This window comes from Scomber japonicus, chromosome 9 (genome assembly GCF_027409825.1).
Source record: "Scomber japonicus isolate fScoJap1 chromosome 9, fScoJap1.pri, whole genome shotgun sequence".
Lineage (NCBI taxonomy): Eukaryota > Metazoa > Chordata > Actinopteri > Scombriformes > Scombridae > Scomber > Scomber japonicus.
The window spans coordinates 18,822,234-18,842,808 of NC_070586.1; the positions used below are offsets into that span (position 1 = coordinate 18,822,234).

The 20,575-nt window shown below is 38.4% G+C and overlaps 1 protein-coding gene across 1 annotated transcript in view; it reads right to left on the reverse strand.

The window, feature by feature from the left end:
* Nucleotides 1-20,575, reverse strand: part of grid2 (glutamate receptor, ionotropic, delta 2) — a 537,845-nt gene that overhangs the window by 102,697 nt on the left and 414,573 nt on the right. The window contains exons 9-11 of the mRNA XM_053326218.1: nucleotides 20,001-20,102; nucleotides 12,925-13,122; nucleotides 8,918-9,230 (exon numbers count right to left, since the gene is read on the reverse strand). Of these exons, the coding sequence (XP_053182193.1) occupies nucleotides 8,918-9,230; nucleotides 12,925-13,122; nucleotides 20,001-20,102 (613 nt within the window). The remainder of the gene's footprint in view (nucleotides 1-8,917; nucleotides 9,231-12,924; nucleotides 13,123-20,000; nucleotides 20,103-20,575) is intronic.

Consider the following 20,575-nt stretch of genomic DNA (forward strand, 5'->3'; position numbering starts at 1 on the left):
AATAGCCACCAATGAATCTATTCTTTGTCTCTATTGTGTTTCTGACAACTGCTACTCGAAGGTTGCATCATTCTGAATGTCGTATTGACATTACAAAGAGTCTTATCCAACAAATTGAGCTACTGTGTTTTCTTATTTTCTTTTTTTAAAATAGTTTAATAGATTCATAACATAAACTAATTAAAATAATAAAAAAACAACATCAAGCAGCAATTAAATCCATTATTTGTTCCAGTTGCATTCTGCTCAAAGCCTGGCCTTTACAACACATTCACTGGAAAATAAATTGAGTTCACCATCTCTGTCAGTTAACAACAGAGCCCAAAATAAATATGCCTGTGTTACAATTAAGCTATCCTCCTCATTGCTGTCCCTGTTAGATGCAGCTTCTCTGACATCCTTGTCAAAGAATCTGGCTAGAAGACAAGACTATCTAATTTCAGTGTGCTTTGAATTTGCTTTGATATACAAAGGATCTATTGACATTACAGTCTGCACAGAAAAACACAAGTGAGGATACTTATCATACTGTAATTTTATTATAAGATCAGTTAACTCTGCAAATGTTAGTCATATATATATATTTTTTTTGTTTAATTAAATATTTAAGATGGAGAAAGAAAAAGAGAGAGAAAGTGAGAAAGGCGTTAACAGCATGTGAGAGTCAACACATACATTACACCCTGACACGTGTAACACAAGCATGCTGAGTAATATGCGACAGATATCTTAGCTGTTGGCTGCAGCCCACGTCTCTACCAGCAGGAGAGAAGCAGGATAATTAATTTTGAAGGCCAAATCTGTTGCTCTATGATGACAATTAAAACACAGACAGGAGGCACATTTCCATGTTTCAATTGCTTAGCAGGCCTCTTAGTACAAGGACTGAAACTGTTGAATATTACTTTGTTGTAGCATTTGAAATTGTAAAATGTCATATTCGCGATTATTTTAGCAAGGTATGGACACATATTTAAACACCTAGAATTTATCCTTACCCTTTATAATAATAATAGCAATAATAATAATACCCTTTGTAGACTTTGTACAAATATTTAGCCACCTAATCCACATCCACATTATGAAAGATTATTGTAACTGTACTGGACTGTGGTATAGGAAGTATTCAATAATCACTTGACTATTGTGTGAAAAGAATAACAAATAGTGATGGTGATAATGTCACCTGACTGTGCACTTCCCTCAGCTCTATGGAGATTTATAGAATCCTTTTATTCATTATTTTGTTTTTTCAGCCTGGTTATGCTTTTCCAGTTTTAAGTGAAAAAAGCTTTAGAAACCCACTGTACTCTACTTGCTTAGTGCCAAACACGAGATAGCTAAAGTTAGCAGCTAGCTGGTGTGCAAAGTGGAGCATTTAGCAGCTAATAGCTAAATGTTCTCTGAGAAGTTGGTGGAGAGCAGACCAGAGAAAAGTAGAGTGAATATTAAACTTATATTCATCAGGTGGATACAAACTTCAAATAAATGCTTATTTATGATTGAATTTACAAGCAGCCATTTGCTAACAAGTTCACCATATCAATTTGAACAGTCCTAATAAATCTTTGTTGTGTTTATAGCTGGTTTTGGCTGCCACCAAGCCCCCCCCCCTCCCCACCCAGCGCAATAAAATACAAATAACATTAAGTTTTGATAACTACCATAAATGTTGTTAATTGTCCCAGATCAGACCATCAAACTTTGAAGCTGATGTTGCACCAGAACAGTTTCTCTTCACTGATCTGTCTGTTTTCTGCTGGGGAAGAGGTGTATAATTCAGGAAACTCACCTACCTATATCATTTCCCAGTGCATTTACCTCACTGTGGTTTCCATGGCTGCTATGGTCACATATCAAGCTGCACGTTTAAAAAGTTGAGCCATCAAAAACTGCCCCCTCCCCCCCATCCAACTGCCCACTGTCTAAAAGCACCCTAAGGGCATGTTGGATATATGTTACAGTAAGAGGAGTATGCCATGTGAATCAGCTGGTGTCTCGAGTTGGGCTGCCTGAGCCAGCTCATGTGCTTTGTCACATTTGTGGCAGGTAGAAATGGCAATAATATAGTATAAAAGCACACTATCACAACTCAAAGCTCAGCATTAAGATGAAAAGAGAAAGAAGCAAAGGTAAAATACTTATCATGCAGAATGACTCCTGTCAGAATATAATATTATTATAAGCTATATTGTTGAGTTATTATTACAGATGCACTAACATGTAAGCAGTGTTTTAGTATTGTAGTTAAGTTTAACAACTGGACACAAAGTGTAGGCTGTATGGAGAGCAGAATATGAAAGCAAGTATGAAAGCTACATGGTGGAAAAACTGATAGCCAGACCTCATCCCATGTGAGCAGTAAGAAAGAAGTGGACAGAGGGAGGGCAACAGAGATCCCTGAGAATGGAGAGAAAGAGGAGGAAGGAATGGAAGCAACTATGACAGAAACAAGAGAGCAGAGAGTGGAAGAAAAAAAGCAGAGGATAGATGGATTTAATGGAACAGCTGAGATACGGTTTCTTTTCGCAGTGGCACGTCTCTGTAGTCAGAAAGAGACTGTGACAGGGACAGGAAGAAGAAAAGAGGGAGGATAGATGGAGAGATAGAGGGGCACAGTCAGGAGGCATGGGCTTCCTAAAGTTGGGTCCACTTCACAGCAGCACAACAGGGTCGTTAGAGTGGGATAATGGATTAGAGGAAGTCATAAAGACAGGAAAAGAGGGAGGAAAAGAGAAGGAGAGAGCAGGAAAATGATGATAACATTGCTTTCCCAGCAGTATGGCACAGCAGAAACAGAGATAATGATGGAGCGAAAGAGACACAGAGAGGGAGCAAGACAGGGAGAGGGGAGTGCTGAATGTGAACACTATTCACATGGCAAAAACTCAGCAGTAAGTATAGAGAGAGTTGGAGAATGAGTGAAGGAGGGATGAAATACAAAAGGATGGAGGAAGGAAACAGACACAATAGTTTTTAGTTTTTTTTTCTATATCGCTTTTCAACAAGACTAGGAAAAGAATACACACTGTTCCTCATCTCTCTTTCTCACTCTCTCTCTCTCTCTCTCTCACGCACACTGACAGATGCACAGCAGGGGACAGTGGGAAAAAAAGGAGGTGCAGACTTTGTGAAATAAAAAAAAGAGGGAACAGAGAGAGAAATGTTTGGAGCAGCAGATGGAAAGATGAAAGTGTTCATTATGGCCTATGGCCCTGACTCTGTGTGTGTGTGTGTGTGTGTGTTTGTGTGCTTTCATACAGTGAAAACAAATAATTCTAATGCATGTGTGACTGTGTATATATTTCCCACAAAGTTCACCCTAATTGAGATACAGCAACAGTCACACTGACAGTGCTGATGCATGCAAAGATGACACACTGTATACTTATACTCACCCCCCCCCCTCCCCTTTGTCTCTTGTGACAAAGAGAATGACCAGGAAAGACTTCTGAGAAGACAAATATTGAACGTGAAACTAAGGTTTTGCTTTTGACTGTTCTACTTTCCCTAAAACACTGCTGGCAAAACTTCGAAGTCATGACAGGGCAAGTGGAAGTGGGAAAATGGTGAGAGAGATAAAGGGATACAAGAGGGCATTGAAACAGGAGATGGGATGGAGGAACAGGGCTGTATGTCTCTCTTTGCTGAAAATGTTCTCTCTGCTAGTCTGGCTTGCATAACAGTGCCTCCCTCCTACACAGGTTATTCGTCAGCAGAGATGACTCCTTTGACTGTCAACTTCCGTTGCTTGTTTGTGCATTTCAATTACAACAGAGTTCACAGTCCATTTGGCCACTTGAGCTTTCTTCTCTCTCTCACTCTCTGAGAGTACTACTGAGCACCAAAAAAGACTCTAAAAAGACAAGTATCGCAGTTGTTGGAGTTTGAAAATGTAATCTGTTTCACATGCTTACCAGCTGTGAAACACACTGCCCAAGCACACCTGAGGGCACCACATACCCTGAGCTTACTGTTAAAACAAGCCCAGAAACATCATCCATACTGTAGCAAGAAGATGTCTATCCACTCCTTTCACTGCTATACTTTGGCTTCCTGGTGTTTTGTCCTCTTTTCTTTCTTCTTAGAATTATGTTTTTCACTTTGAGGTTTTCTTTCTTTTGATCAAGGTCCTTTCACTAATGTGTTGAGGACAAAGATGAACATATACATATTCATAAAGTAATAAAAACTTTTTTCCCCCTTTTTCCTTCCTCTACAATATATGTCAATCTCACAAAAGCTATTTTGCTTTAAGAACATTCTTCTGTTCGTGCTGGTTTACAGTTATCTGCAACATTGAGTGAAGTAGGTACAGTCTTATGAACACTTCTTCATAAGACTGTATGAATTTCAAACTAGGGACGCTGCCATTTTGCGGCATTTTCTCTAACTACTCGACCATCAGGGCACTCCAAGGTACTGCAACTTTTGTTCTGACCACACTCCCTACACCTCATTCAAGCTGCTGCAGGCTTCCTGAAATAAATGTGAACTAACATATATATAACTAGCAGCAGTTATAATTACACCATGTCTTAATAGAGACTAAACTCTATGACAAGGCCTATCAATTTCACCGTCCATTCTATGCCCATTATCACGAAGAGTGCATTTTTATTACTTTTTTTGCTCATCCAATCATGCCTTTTAAAAGAATGAATCATACCTGCATTATTAGGGATCCCATTTATTTTTTGGCAATGTGCCTCTGACTGGCTAGTACTTGTTGCCTTTGTTGCTTGGGTTGGTTAGCTATAGGTATGAAGGGTGAATCAATCAGAGGCAGAGTAGGGCAGGTGTTTCCAAGAAAAGCAGTGGGATCCATAATAACAAGTCATACCTAACCATGGGGTCAATCACAATACCTCACTAAGGTACAGTGTTTCTGTCCCTTCCTTGCTCGGAGTTGCTCAGAGAATTTTTGGAATAATGTATGAATCATTTATTCTCATAATGTTTGTGAATATGGTCCCTGGTGTACAAGAGAGAGAATGAGTGCAAATGCCCGACATTTAAGGCCATGGCCTGCTCAACCTCTATATACCAGCTAGTCAATACCCTGCACTCTGCTAATGTTGTCTGCTTGACTCTTCTGATAATGGGACGTGGTAATAACTCATCTGGGCCTTGACTCTCCTCTTTCCTGGCTCCACCTTAGCCACGGCCAGCACTGACCCAGCTGAAGCTCAACATTAATCTCTTTGGGAAACACATACTCTTCAAATCATATCCTCTCTCCCACATCTACCCCCCTCTACACAGATAACCTTCATACATTCTCCAGTTCTTATTTCACGTTTCTGTGATCATCCACAAACGCTTGCTTTTAGCAGAAGACAGGTGGGTGCCAAAAGATGGATATTGCTGCACTCACTGTTTTTGAGTTGAAGTAAGGTTTCACAGTTGGTATTCAACACACAGAAAGCGGCTACCTATGTGCTGCTTGTAAATGCAAAATTGTATTTTATCTTAATGATGTTTTGTACCAAGAACTATACTTGAGCTTTGCAATTCCCTCACTCAGAATGGTACAATATGGCTTTTTAATGTGCTGTCCGACCTTGTTCTGATTGAGTGTGCTATATTTACACCTCTTATATCCTGTACCTGATGGATGCTTGTAAAGTTAGTGCTGAATACTTTTATATCCAGTCATTTCAAAGACTGGAGGTTAACAGTCACAGCCTACTGCCAATATTTATGTAGACTCGCAATTAAGATAACTAATCTGAGGTTGTTATGTATGCAGATGGGATTAGTAGGCTTCATATTTATTTTTTTCTGTATTCTTGCTGTGCATCTTAAAGCTATTTTTGTGGACAGTTGTTAACTATTTTGTTCTTTTACCATTGAATAATAAAACCAAATCCCAAGATTTCTACTAGGCCTTTGATGTAGCGGTTAACAAAGTTAGTTTCAAAATAGCAGATTTTGTCAAATAAAGTCCTTCTACTTGTGTCTCTACTACTTCTTCTCTGCTTTCTCTTTCCTTCTGTCTATCTCTCTCACTCTCCTTGAGACCAATTAGACAGTTTATTGAGTATAGACATTTTTCCCACCACTGCCTCTGTTGGCCTTAGTGTGCACACGCTCTCTCTTACACACACACACACACACACACACACACACACACACACACACACACACACACACACACACACACACACACACACACACACACACACACACACACACACACACACACACACACACACACACACACACAGGTAGCTTAGTAGTTCTAATTAGCATGAGGGAAGGAGCAAAGGTGTGAGGAAAAAAGGAAGGATGACAGAGAGAAGAGGGAATGGGAGGGGTGTAAAGAAAGGGAAACATGGGGAGAAGAAAGAAGGATGAACAGAGACAAGAAGAAAAGTTGTTCGAGTAAAGGGACCAAAGGACAAAAAAGATGAAACGGAGAAAATTGAAATATAAGACAGAACAGTGGAAAGAAAGTAAAGGACAGAGGAAGAAATTACATAGTCAGAGAGTGAAGGGAGGAGGAGAAGAAAAGAGAAAGGTGGAGAGAAATCAGTGTAATCCCTCTACACCTCCCCGTTTCTCTCCAGCAGTCATAATGACACAGCCAAAAGCAAAATTATGGTGTCATGTTTGACTTTTTACTCTCATCACTCAACTTCAGCTCTCCCTGCTGTGAGTGTGTGAGTGTCTTTGCATCTGAATCAATTTTCCCTGAGGGTAAAATTTCAGGGTAAAGCACAAAGGTCTGGGACATAATAAAGGTGCTGTGAGCGTAAGAGAACAGTTGTATGAAATAGCTAGTGTGATGTATATGCTGGACATTTTTTCCACTTACTTTATAAACCTTTTGTGAACCTATATTTCAAATTATTCATCATTTGTCAATTAAAGTATAGTTGAATTTTATAATTTAATTTAATTGAATTTCTGGGTGCCTGTGGAGATGTCTTCTTTACAAAATGATTGCTGACATAAAAAGTAAATCCACATTGCAGGTGACTTTTAAAGCTAGTGAAGGTCAGCCCACTTAGCCTTGCAGCTAGACCATTCAGGCTCAGTTAATTTTGTGAGAGATATTTCTGGCAAGCCAAATCAGAAACGAATTACCCGTGACTAAAACATAGCTCCTCTCACATGAACAGGAAGAACCTGATGCAACACTCAAACATACACTTACACACACTATATATACCCAGCACAAACCATACACACCAATATATTCACACAAAAAAGGAGGACCCACTCTTGAAAAATTAGATTCTTTCTCTCTCAGTTTTTTCCCCTCTAATGATGCCATGACTAAAATGTTAATTACAGCTAAAAAGAGAAACGATTGCGAATATCAAACAGCAATTAGCATGTATCATCATCATCATTACCACCATTAGCTGCAGCACAAGATGGAGGATTATTTACCAAACAGTAGAATACTCATCAGTTGCTTATTCAGGGCCTGAAATGTTTTACAGGCAATGTTTTTAAAGAAAATCATTCCTCCCAAAATTTGCATAATTCATGTAGTTTACAAAATGAACTATTGCGAGTTCCAGAGCATGATAAGAGGAGTACACCGTACTCACTGGAAAATAGCAGTTATTTATTTATAGTACTGCAAACCACTGAATCACACACATGAGAATGCGCCTACAAGCAAATGTTCAAGTCATGTTCATGGTCTCTTTTTATTCATACTACACTTAATATATGCATGGCTACTCAAGGAACCACTCAAAAAGAACACAAGCATAATACACATACTCATTCATGTCATCTTATTTTTTCTCCTGTTTCCCTTGCCCTTTCCTTTCCCTGTCACAGTTCTATTCCTGCACTGATGAAATTTACTGTAAATCCTTCCCTAGGTGTCAATTGTCTAATCTCCACACCTGAGGACGGCCCAATGAATTGTGGAAAATCTTGGGGTAGATAACCACAATGAGGTCATTATCCTCAACACAATCCATGTGGAGCAGAACGTCTCCTCCCTTTTGTTCTCATTTGACTATTGTGCTCAAACACAAAAGCTCAATCCACACTTATGACACCCAGAGGACAGCTATTATTACATTTTTTTGACATTATATTGCTTTTGCAATCATATTTTTTATTTCAATTCCTCCCCAGCCATTATCCATCCATCTTTTATCTGTGTGAGGGACCCTGCAAGTGTAGCGTGATATATTACAAGTCCAAATCCCTAAAATGTTATTCAACAACTCTAAATATGCATCTTATGATCGCCAGTTGAGGTATAAATCATAAACTTTAAAAAGGAACAAATAATTCAGGAATCCTGGTAATTTGACTAACTGTATTAAAAGGCTGCAACAGAGAAAACAACATGTCTGCATCATCAGATTGACTCACGCCGATGTATGTGTAGACATATAGCGAATCATGTGACAATATAATATGACGATAATATACAGAATTATACTCATATGCCACCAGTTGGTTTGGCTGATACATTTTGGAAAGAACATTATTGTTGGGTGGATGTTCCTTGCCAACATTTATTTTAGTATACTAGAAGCAATGTTTCTGTAATGCACTATGAAATGCATACAGTCAGGGTGAATGGTTGGCATACAAGGTGCAGAACACCAAAGATGTGGATTCACATTATATGGCCTGGGTGTGGTTAGGTTCAGTCTGCCAGAACTTCGATTAAGGTGAGATAAGGGAATCATCATGGTTTTGGTTAAATGTATAAAATATTTGTTGATTGGGGAAGCATTTAATTTATTTCAGCATGAATATGTTGAGACAAATAATGAGTATAATTTTTACGTTTATCATGTGACACCAAAATGTTCTTGTTCACTGTCTACATGTAATGTTGCAATTCACAATTGCATATTTGTTTTTAAATCAAATACCAATTTTGAACATATCGCATGCACATTATCTACATGATGCCTTTTTTACTTACCTTGTTGTACAAAGGAGCCATACACAAACCACATGGAATTGTACAGTGTTGTCGAGGACACTGATCCCATAGGTAGCCTGGGTGGGTTGAGCCAGTTGAGCAGGTACACCAGAATGCCAACAAGGAGCACGGTGCCAGCAATGCACGCCCACAGTGACAGGTCGAAGGGCGCCAGACAGGCAAACATGTCCACAGTGCGTTCAGCCTTACGCAGCAGAACACCCACAGAATAATCCATGTAGCGTGTGGTGAAGTCCACAACGCTCTCCCGCTCAGGTGTGATGGTCAGGGCAGAAAGTCCCACATCGGCTCGCTGGAAGAGGCGGAGGGGAAGAGAAGAGTTTGAAGTATCAACACTGTGAAAATGTGTAGGTGTGCAACATGGTGGAAAAATGTGGACTTTTGAACCCAGAGATAGGTAATTGGTTTAGGTCCTGCCTCTCTTTCTTCCTACCATCTATGTGTATCTAAATGTATCATAAAAATACTAAATACAAAGACACTTAAATATTATCTGGAAACATCTGTTGTGTCGGTAGATGAAAAAAATGTTCTGAGAATATTAACAATATGTTTGTTTTTTTCTAAAGTAAATGCAAAAATATAAGCAGTGAGATCATTTTTTATCAACCTCTAGATATATGTTGTAATTGTTTATTCATGATCTTCCCAGTTCCAGTCACTTACATTTGGGTATTGATGGAAAATGATGTGAAAGCTTTACCAATGACCATACCAAGCTGGTTTTAACACCATGTGTCAAACAAGGGAGTATGAATTCACCTATATAGTTTCCACTTTCAATGAATGATTTGTCAATGTAAATGAAGTAAGGAGATATTGGGTCAGACTTTTTGATTTTAAGAATAGTACTATTATATATTCAGACAATATATTTCTTCTTGCAGAGGCTGACAGGGATATTCAGGCTATGTTATATATTTTGTGTTGTGATGGAGTAACAAATGGAGACTGAAGATTTAATCATCTGTAAACTGATACCAATCTCGTATGTGTTAAATGCAAGTCAATCTACATAAACATATACATACAGCTGTTAAAATCTGCTTTTGTGTCAGCATTCCTCCACAAGCATTTAATACCTTTATCATCACTTTGAATTCTTGGAGTTTAAGAGACCACAAATGCTGTAATTATATACATGTGAAGAATTTAACTTGGGGAAAAAAAGGTGTCAGTGAGCATGGCTGCCAAGAAAAATAGGCTGAGTTTCACTTAAACGTAGAAGCAGTGATAGCTAATTAAAATGTTTTCAGTCCCCAGTGCTTGGCTAGCAGCTGTAGACATCTGCTTGTACCATAACAAGGATTTAAGATGCTCTAGTGTGCGTGTGCCTGTGTGTTTGAAATCTATACAAGTGCGAGAGAGGACACATAATATGAACTGGTTCGATAATGAGATTTTCTTTGTTGCAAGAAACAAGTGACTGGAACAAGTTAGGTGATTTTCTAGGCGACCACTAAGCCCTAGAGCCACTGTACACACACACACACACATGGATTACACACTCACAAACACACACTTGCATGCTTATGCGCCACACACCACATCTGCACACACACACACACACACACAGACACACAAAAACAAAAAATGATAATCCACTGTAGGCAAATAAAATCTGCTAATTTCACAGTCGGGTGAGGAAACAAAATGCTTAAATGTGCAGAAATTGTCACTTACACTGCATAAGAAGAATATTAGGAGACACCCTGCAGGATGCCCGTTGGTTGAGACAACACAACGATATGCATGCAAGTGTGTGTGTGTGTGTGTGTGTGTGTGTGAGTAGAGATGAACTGCCCTGCTGACTGTTGTGGTCAGTCAACATGGAAACTTCCAGAGAGCACTCTGGGTCATAATTATGTGGTATAATTGGGTTTTTGGAGAGATAAACCTTGTTGCTGACTGATGGGGAAAACAGAATTATTTGCATGTTCAATTTATTTACAGCCTATGCTTGTCTGTGTCCACATAAATATGCATTGTGCTCAAAGCATTTCTCTACCATTTTGTGAGCTGTTTCATTGGGGGGAATACAAATGCTGAACACACACACAAGTATTCAAGGTCAAGGGAAGGAGAGCCCAGTCTTGGGGCTGACACACAGTTCAAGCCTGACACACAGCCAAAAGAAAATAATGAAGTGAATGCATTAAAAACTTCTGAGAAAACACTGCTGATGATAAAAAAGAAAAGAAAAGCATCCTTGATCTTTGGAGAATGAACAAAATGTGCAGAAGCTTAGTAAAAGTCCAGGAGGACATCAAAGGGTGCACACACACTTATAGATAGAAACTTACACTTACACAAACACACTCACACACACATAAACAGTGGGATATGCTAATTAAAGACCATCTTAGTCTTTACTATATAAAACTGTATGATAATGGCTGAACTGCTGTAAATGAGAATCAACCTCTGTTGGTCTTGGGGTTTTTTTTCCATGTAATTAATTAATGTACCCTATACTGTTTAATTAAGGGGATATTTTGTATCAACAAAATGTAGCACTGACCTCTATCAATTATATGTTACAACTCTGACTGCATGACTGACCACACTTAATATTAGAGTTCCCAAAATGCCATACTAAATACCATTTTGAAATGAGTTTAAAATAAATCGTATGTGTTCACAAGAGAAAAATGACTGGATTGATATTTCAATGAGGTGTTCATGGACACTATCCATTAGTCTCAAAGGTAACACAATGGAAGTTGGTTTCAGGGTACATGATATGTTGTCCTCCGCTATGCTGGCATAGTTAGTATATACAATTACAAAGAATACTTTACACGCTGAGGTGATTTTAGAAGCTATCATGAATTATTACTATGCTTAAAAATCTCACAGTAAATGGTGACAATGTTATATCTAATATCTTTTCTCTCCTTAGTTCTGGTGTTAAAAGGAATTTTGTGATTACTTTGAGCACATTTTATTTCAGCCTTTTTTAGGAGTCTATAAATCATTTGGGGAATAAAACAATGATGTGATTGCAAGGGACTAAGGGGAGCTCAAAGCCTACTGCTGGTGGGCCTCAACATGACAACACTCAATGTGAATGTTTTAGGGAACCAAGGCCCCAGAAAATAAAAGGTATAAGAAACAATGATAAATGCAGTAAATGTAGATGCTTTGCTTCCATGGGTTTGCTTGGTTTTATTTCTCTAACAAATACAATGTGTTGTGATCTTTCACTCTTTATGTCTTCCTCTGTTTCTTTCTGCCGTCAGCAGTCAAAGATGGATACTTGTCTTATATAACCAAAACAAAACATTTTTAAATCTTAAGTATCTTTTGATAGTAGCTACTGAAAAAGTTACACATAGGTGCATGTCATGCTATTGGACTACAGAGGTGGGGCAAACTTTAACTTGTTGGCTACGGCACCTGTTACAGTAGTTATCATACAACTGTGCAAATGTATTGCCCACATCTACCATTTTTGTCGAATCCACATTCACAACTTCACACTCTCTTGAGAAACACCATCTCTACTTTTCCACTATCACAGACGTGTCTGCCAGTACTTATGCATCAAATACTTGAAGATACTTGAAGCTAGTCAAATTAATTGAAAGATGCTGTGTTTTTTCCACTATGCAATATCACATCTACTCATCTTTGAGGTCAGTCCCTCTTTGGTCCACTTCAGAATACATTTTGCTACAGTTAAGAAATGAGAGTGTAAATCTCTACCTAATTGAAATAAGTTGAACTCAGGCCAGAGATAGCCCAATTTAAATATTTATTTCTCTCACTTCTCGCGACTGTGTACATACTGTACTTAAGCTGAAAGAGGCTAAAGTCCTACTTAGCGTAAGTGATGTCGATGGCATGTGATGACTTACATGCATGTTTCTCCTCCTTGTGTATTGGTTTAGTGTGTTGGCCTAAATAAAGTTGTTTTTTGTATTTGTTTGTATAGCATGGGTGTGTTTCTGTGTGTGCATGTGTGTAAATGTTTTTCTGCTTACCTTAAAGACTAATTCACCCATCAATCCATTCCACTGACCGTCAGGCTGCAGGCTGCCATATTTGTGGTCTGGAGCGACATAGATCTCATACTTGAAGCCCAAGTAGTTGGACAGAGCATCCAGGACATCAATGGAAAAGCCCTGGTACTTCTTCGGTTTTCCTAGAACATTCTCAGACACCATTACAAATGGCTCCTCCTAGAAGGCAAAAATCAATTAGAGTGTCAGTAAGTCAGTCAATCAGCCAATCAATACACTAGTCATTCAAGCATTAAATCTTCCAATTACTCAAGTGGCCATTATACCACCACAAACCATCATCTTAAGGGTTGAAAGCCTACAGTACACATACAAAAACAGTTATTTTCCATTTTCAACACATTGTTATTCACACTGCTGATATAATTGTAAGTTATGTGGTTATGTGTGCTGTCATGTGGAGTTTAAATTGTAAAAAAACCCATCTTGGACAGATGTCTGAATCCCCTGTAAAGCCTCTTCATGTTTTAAGAGCTAAATGTTTTACATGGGTTTGCAGTGCTTGCTAGTCATTCTCCACTTCACTAGCACATCCCTGCCTTTAAAAGCTACCTTACCACCCTTACCTCCCACTATGTATTGCTGTTCTCTGCAGTAGGGAGCAATTTAATATGTCGTTCCTCTGACATGTGAATGTCACAGCTTGGGTGAAATTGCATCCCTGTGGGTGAAATGTGCCACAGTACATGTACTCATTAAAGCATTGTTCTACAGTACTTGTAATGGACAGCAACTCCATAGACTACCCAACATGAGCAGTTACTTCACACATCAATAATGTGAAAACTGCAGGAAACTAAATGCCATAGGAGACACCAGTATGATAGAAATACAATGCTCTGACCGGAAATATTTCTGCCTTCTGTTGTTTTCGTTGTGAAGACAAACCGCACGCTGATAAATATACCAAAACAGATGCAACAACAAGCTGTACTTAAAATCTGCCCACCTGTTTATATTCATAGCTAAGCACTTTTTTTGACTGTGCATTTGGGATTCTGAGAGAACAAAAACAAGATGTACTCCTTCAATTTTTTCAATTTTGTTTTGGCAGAGCTCTTGAAGTTCCCTTTCCTTTCTTTCTTTTCCTTTTCTAGCTTTCTTCTTATTCACATAGGGGAACCATGTTCAGTCATTTAAAAAAAAACAACAACTGTATAATCAATTCATCATTTTCAAGTGCATTAAATGTTTGAAATCAATAATCACACCATGCAATTCACTAGATTTGTTTTTTATTGGTTGATATTTAAATACACTTGGGACAGTTGAACCTCTTGTTTATCAATATCTCCATGGCAGCTAAAGGGCAGCTTCCTGTTGTGGTTAAATGACATCCAGCAATTCTGACATTTCAAACGATTAAGTGAACACAGCACAAGGAAAAGCAAGATACTTTTTATCAAAGAGAGCAGCAAGCTAGTGTTGAATTTATCTTAGAGAAGAAATACAAAATGTATGTTTATATACTGTACTTGAATTGAGTGTTTCATTGAGGATTTTTTTTTGCTCATTTCTTTCACACACACCCTTTCTCCCTCACTCTTCTTTAATAAATCCCTATTGATTAGAGAAATGTTTTAGGCCAATATGTCTTGTAGATTTATGAGGGCCTGTGTGTGTTATTGACTGGATACTGGTTGCACATTAAGCACACACATACACACATATGCAGGCTATGCTACGCATTAACTTGGCGCTTTCTAATCCTTGCTAGCTGCTGCCGTTCAATAAGCTATTAGGCGGTGAATGGACATGCATGCCAAGTCCCTCTCTAACCACAAGCACCCATCAATCAAGGCCAGAACACCCACTATCACATACAGCCATACACACATACCCTCCATTCTGAATGCCCCCAAGTGCCACTGATTTCATCCCTATGCAGACATGTTATAAACAAACATGGTGCTGAAAATGTTAGCACATATAGTAGTTCAGGGGAACAATAACCCAGGCCCAGACCCTTATACTTCCAAATACATTTCTAAGGTGAATGTTCACATTGGAAGCTCATTTCTGAGGTAAATCATGCATTACATTGACATTTTTAGAAGATAATTGGTGAATGTAAACACATAGAAAATGCTTTTGCCAGCACACACAGTATATGTTACATAAAATATTATTTTAGTTCAAAGTTGTGTGGGTGTATTCAGGATTTTTTCCCTTGCAATTTCTTAATTGAATGGTATGGCAACAGGAGTGTTGTAGAATCTAATACATTATATACCTGTCAATCAAACTAGATGGTTGGTATATTCTTAGCAAGCAATAAAAGGGGACAATGATTGAAAACAAATCAGCAATAGAGGTTGGTTTGATAGTCTTGAAAAGAATGATGACTTTTATGAAGTAAAACCAAGTTTGGTTTAACTTAGCAGTATATTGATTCAAATTATAATGTAACAAATTATGGTGTTGAAAATTAAATTGAAAAACAAATTAAAAAACATGTTGAATTTATCCATCATTAGTTTTCTTCTCTCTCTCTCTCTCCATGTTTTCCCAATAATAATTCTAGTTCAATATGCCCTGTTTGCTTTTCAAGTAGGCTCTGTTAACACATTGAACAAACACACACACACACACACAAGCATGCATGCACACTCATACTGTAAACATGGATGTACTGCAGATGCATACACACATGCCCACCCACACAAGTTTCCAAGCTAACCATCTAATATACAACAAAAAGCTGCAGAAAATCAATACAAGGCAAAACACTGTGCATGTGCAACTCTGTGTAGGTGTTTGTATGTGGGGGTGGGAGTGTTTGAAAGTGCTGAAAGCATGTTTGGTATTTTATCTGATTATGGTGTACTCTAGGTAAAGGACTAAGGGAGCAGAATATATAAAAGCAGCTCATGTCTCTCTAGTATCAACCCACGATTTTAGCTTTGCTCATTATTCTGCAGCAAGGGCACAGGTTGTTTGAGACAGGTGTCATTTCGAGTTGGCTGTACAATGCATGACAGTTTCCTCCTTCACTTACAGTAGACATCAACATGAACTGTTCCTGGATGACCGGTGCACATACTGTACTGTTACTGGTCTTATATTATTTTTTAAGCCTGTAAAACATGCTGGCTGTTGGATAAAATTGCTCTGAAACTATCAAGGAAAAATAAGATTCTCAAGCAATCTGAATTCAAATAAAAAGTCCATGTATTTGTAGCAACATGCTCAATCTATAACATCTGGTTTATAGAGTTTTTCAGAGTTTTGACTTTTGAGAAGCAACGAGTCATGAAAGCATCTAAACGCTTTTACTGATTGGTATGACTTTAAGCTGCTGGGCTCAATCAATACTGAGTCGATGGTTTCCAGACTAAAATCTTGTAACGAAAAAATTACCTTGGGAGATTCTGGCTTTGTGACGCTAATCTGTATCTCTCCTCTCCCTTTTCTTTCTGTTGTTATTCTGCCATCTCTTCCTTTTCCCTGCCACTCATCACCAGCTGTGATATACACCATTTGGTATCTTTCCACACCACAATGTCTCCCTCTTTCCCTCAACATATGTCTAGGACTCTTCGTCTCTTTCCATCCATTCATCCATCGAGGCTACCATACTTCCATCTCATCATCCTTGCAATATTATCTCACATCCCTCTACATCCACCAATGCTACTCTTCCATCTCCTCTTTGTCTTTTTTCCAATATTGCCTCCATCTCTCATTCCCATCATCCCTCGTCCTCCTGTCTTTCCTCAACACTAATTCCTTTGGCACAAGTTCTTCCCCTGTGTCCTCTTGACTGGAAGTACCACATGTTGTCTCAGTGCTGTTCGGGTGTTTTTGGAGACATGATTGGGACAAGAAACAGTAATTTTCCACAAAGACTATGTAATGGCATCGGAGGAGCCGTCTGAGGGAATGCTGGGAATGACAAAGTTGTGTGGTGATCTGGAGCACAGTGAGCATTTTCAAAACACTGTGGATTTGTCTGTAAAATGTATTTTGAAAAGCCCTGCCAGTCTCTGTAGAAGATTAGATTTCATATTGTTACAAAAATGAATTTCCCCTCAGTCTCAGTTTGATAAAGATGGGGGATAGGCAGTATCACAAAACAACAGATAAGGATAAATCCTGAACTTATGATTTATGTATACTTGCCCTACAGATTTTCTCTTCACCCTTTTTCCAACATTTCCAAAAGATACACCATTTTTTTCAGCTGGAACACACTTAACCTTATCATACTGTAAGTCATAAGTCTGTGCTGTTTCCTGTGCTTCTGTTGATCAAATGGTACTTTTCCTTACACCAACAATGGCTTGAAACAAAATGGATCCAGCCAGGGACCGCTATTGCATTGCTCTTCTTTGTTTACTATCATGTCTTGATTATTGCCATATAATAAAATCATTAAATTGTATTTTTGTCAGGTCTGTACAGCTCAGCTTGAATTTCAATTGTTATTGAGAGTAAAGCCATAGTTCAGTAATCATCAAGCAGTGCAGTGCAATAACGGAGACTGTTCTCCCAAGAAATACGAGGGCAAATGCCCCAATAAAACCAAAACATGAGTTGACATTCAAGTGACAAAGCCCTCTTGCTGCCGTAGGAATTATAGCTCTTATCCGCCTAGAGCACATGAAACAGTGTGACGTTATTCTAGAGTGACAAAGTCCGCAGTACATTCTTTAACACGGGAAATTGCAGTTTGTTTCCTGTTTCCTACTGAGAGTCAACAGTGCTTCCTTTAAATCCTGACTACTATTGTTCCCTAACCATATCCATGCTCATTGTAACCATGAAAACAATGGCTCTCTAATATTAAAAAAGTGGCATGTTTAACCCAATCCACAAGGTTTCCCCAAACCTAAATTTGCTCAATATTTGTGATGCCTCACAATGCATTTTAAACACAGCCATTTTGTATTGGTGCATTTATAATTGCAAATCAATGGGTTAGAAAGCACAGTTAGTGATATCCTGAGAATGTACTGGATGTACCAGACATTTGAAAGGTCTTAAGAGAATTTTTCTTAGCTTCTCTCTGTGTTCTTCATAAACTGACACAAGACAGTCTTCTCTCTCAGTTTCATCCAAAACAGCTTTTTACCAGGAGGGAAAACTTCAAGTGTCATGTTTTTTTCTTTCTACAGGGATTTCCAAAATCAGTGTGGTGCAATGTATTTTTAATTAGAAAAGAGTTTGCTAAGAACGATATTATGTGAATAATTTTGGTTAACTTTCCACAATTACAAAAAATAAGCCCTATAAATGATTATTATTGAAAGTCATTAGTATCTTAGTATCTTTCTGAGTGTCTACAACAGCAGTTGAATGGAACCTTATCAATCACCCCCTTAAATCATTACCAATCATCACAGCATTTTTAATTGTAGTACATGTGGTTACTGTGTAGATTACTGTGTAGCTTCATCCAAAGCAAAACTTGCAAGTTCATTTAGGGAAAACACTGTGAGTGTTTTCTCAAGATCTCAAAAAATGTGAACTCAACTCTAAAAAAAGACATTCTCTGCCTTTGGCTGCATATGTGGGCTGTAGGGGCTGTATTCGCAGCTTGCTAATCATGAATGTTGAGTAAAATGTGCCCTCAAAAGAGTCTTCTGAAGAAAATCTAATTCCTGTCTAGAATATACAATAGCAATGTTTGTCTGTTTAAGGCTTCAATTCACAGCTGCAAAATATAACTTTTGGTCACAGTCATTACAGTAATGAGTACTGTAGAGAGCCATAAACACATAATTATAGTGATGTACCCACTCCTTGTTAACATCCATTTAATAATCAATACAGTGCCTGCTAATCAATAGCATTGATTTAGAGTTATTGGCCCTAATAGTGGTATGATCTCATCGCTAATTAACTAATCAATAACTATTCAGCAGTGTGGCTGATTATATAGAATGAACATATCCTTTCACAGGTCAATGTTTGTGTTTGTGTGTGTGTGTGTGTGTGTGTGTGTGTGTGTGTGTGTGTGTGTGTGCGCACATAGGAAGCAGTGTGTGCATGATGTGAAGGCTTCTAAAGGGACCTTTTGAACAGATTGCTCTGTGTTGCCTTGGGCCTTTTTTGCTCCGATATAACTATTTTCTGTCTGTAAGGTGCAATGGTCTTGTAGAGTACCATGCACAGTGTCTCTTTCCCTGTAACAAACAGAATCGAGAACACACACATGCACAGACAAATAGACAGACACAGACACACACACACACAAACACACACACATGGATGTGCCCTCTAACCATTCCCAGGACATTTCACATGATTTCTATCTATTTCTGTCCTTGTGCGGCATCAGTCATGTCAGGTAACAGACACACAGACAGACACACACACACAGCCAGAGGTATATAAATGTGCAGCCTATAGGACCCAGCCTACTGAACATGGGAATAAGAAGATATTCAAAAACCCAATCCATACAGTATTCTCTCCCTTTAAGGGTGATGAAAATAGGACTGAAAAAGAAAAAAAATTAAAGATAGAAAAAAGGGATAGCCACAAAGATATCTAGCATTATCTCTTTCTCCTCTGCTTCTCACTTCAAAGACTGGATATGAAGAATTTACAGCAGTGAATCTTTAAAGCATTCATGGGATGTACTCAAATCGATGCTGCAGGCGAGACAGGCAGAGATGGAGTCTCACTATCATCAAGACTCCAGTGGTCTATCATCTGACTGTCAAATGTCAGCAACCAAGCTAATGAAATGATGAAAGCTCGGTCCATTTGTAAGCTCACCTTTTCACCATTTTCTTTTTGTTTTGCCTTCTCTGACTGCTACCTACTGCTAAGCACTTTGTCTCAAAAATGTTTGTCTGCTATTTCAGCTCCTTCACACAAGCTCTCAGTGTGTCCCTCTATGCATGTCAGCAGAGATAGAGCTGAATGATGGGCACAAAACTAGACAACTAGACATATTTATAATAGAGCAAAAGGCTAAAGTCTAACATGCAGCACTAGTAAACAGGTCTTTTTTATGTATGTATGTTTGGAAATCACAAGATAATAAATAAAAAACATAGGCATTCACACTGGTCAGCTATACTCACCAAAACAGTGACGACTCGTAGCACCACTCCTCTCATGTTGTTTTCCAATTTCCTATCTGTCAGCGTGCCGTTCAACCCATGAACTGGGTCCCACGTTGCCAGCTGCAATACACACGCACACACACACATACACACACCAGTTAGATTAACAGACACTGTAGACATTAGGTTGGGTTTACCAAGTGATAAAAACTGTAAAAAAAAAAAAGAAAAAAAAAGAGGAGCAAATGCACTCTGTGAACTTGCACAAGATTAAACATACACTTCACTTTTTCAGGTATTGTAACCATAAAAGAAATGCCGAAAAATGCAGGGAACATTAAAGGAAAAGTTGGAATAACATAAAACAGCAACTTAACGATCTAAAAAGCACAAATATATACCCCACTGAATATTTTATCTTCCAATGTCCCATTTTCTATTATGACAACTTCCCAATGTACAGTTACATCTGATTGCTTATCAAAATATGAAATTATTGCATTTTTGTACCATCTTGTACCTGTTAAAATTGTGGTGGTTTTCTATCATTTAAATGTTCTTTGTCAATCTGACACAGACTTCAATGTCTATCA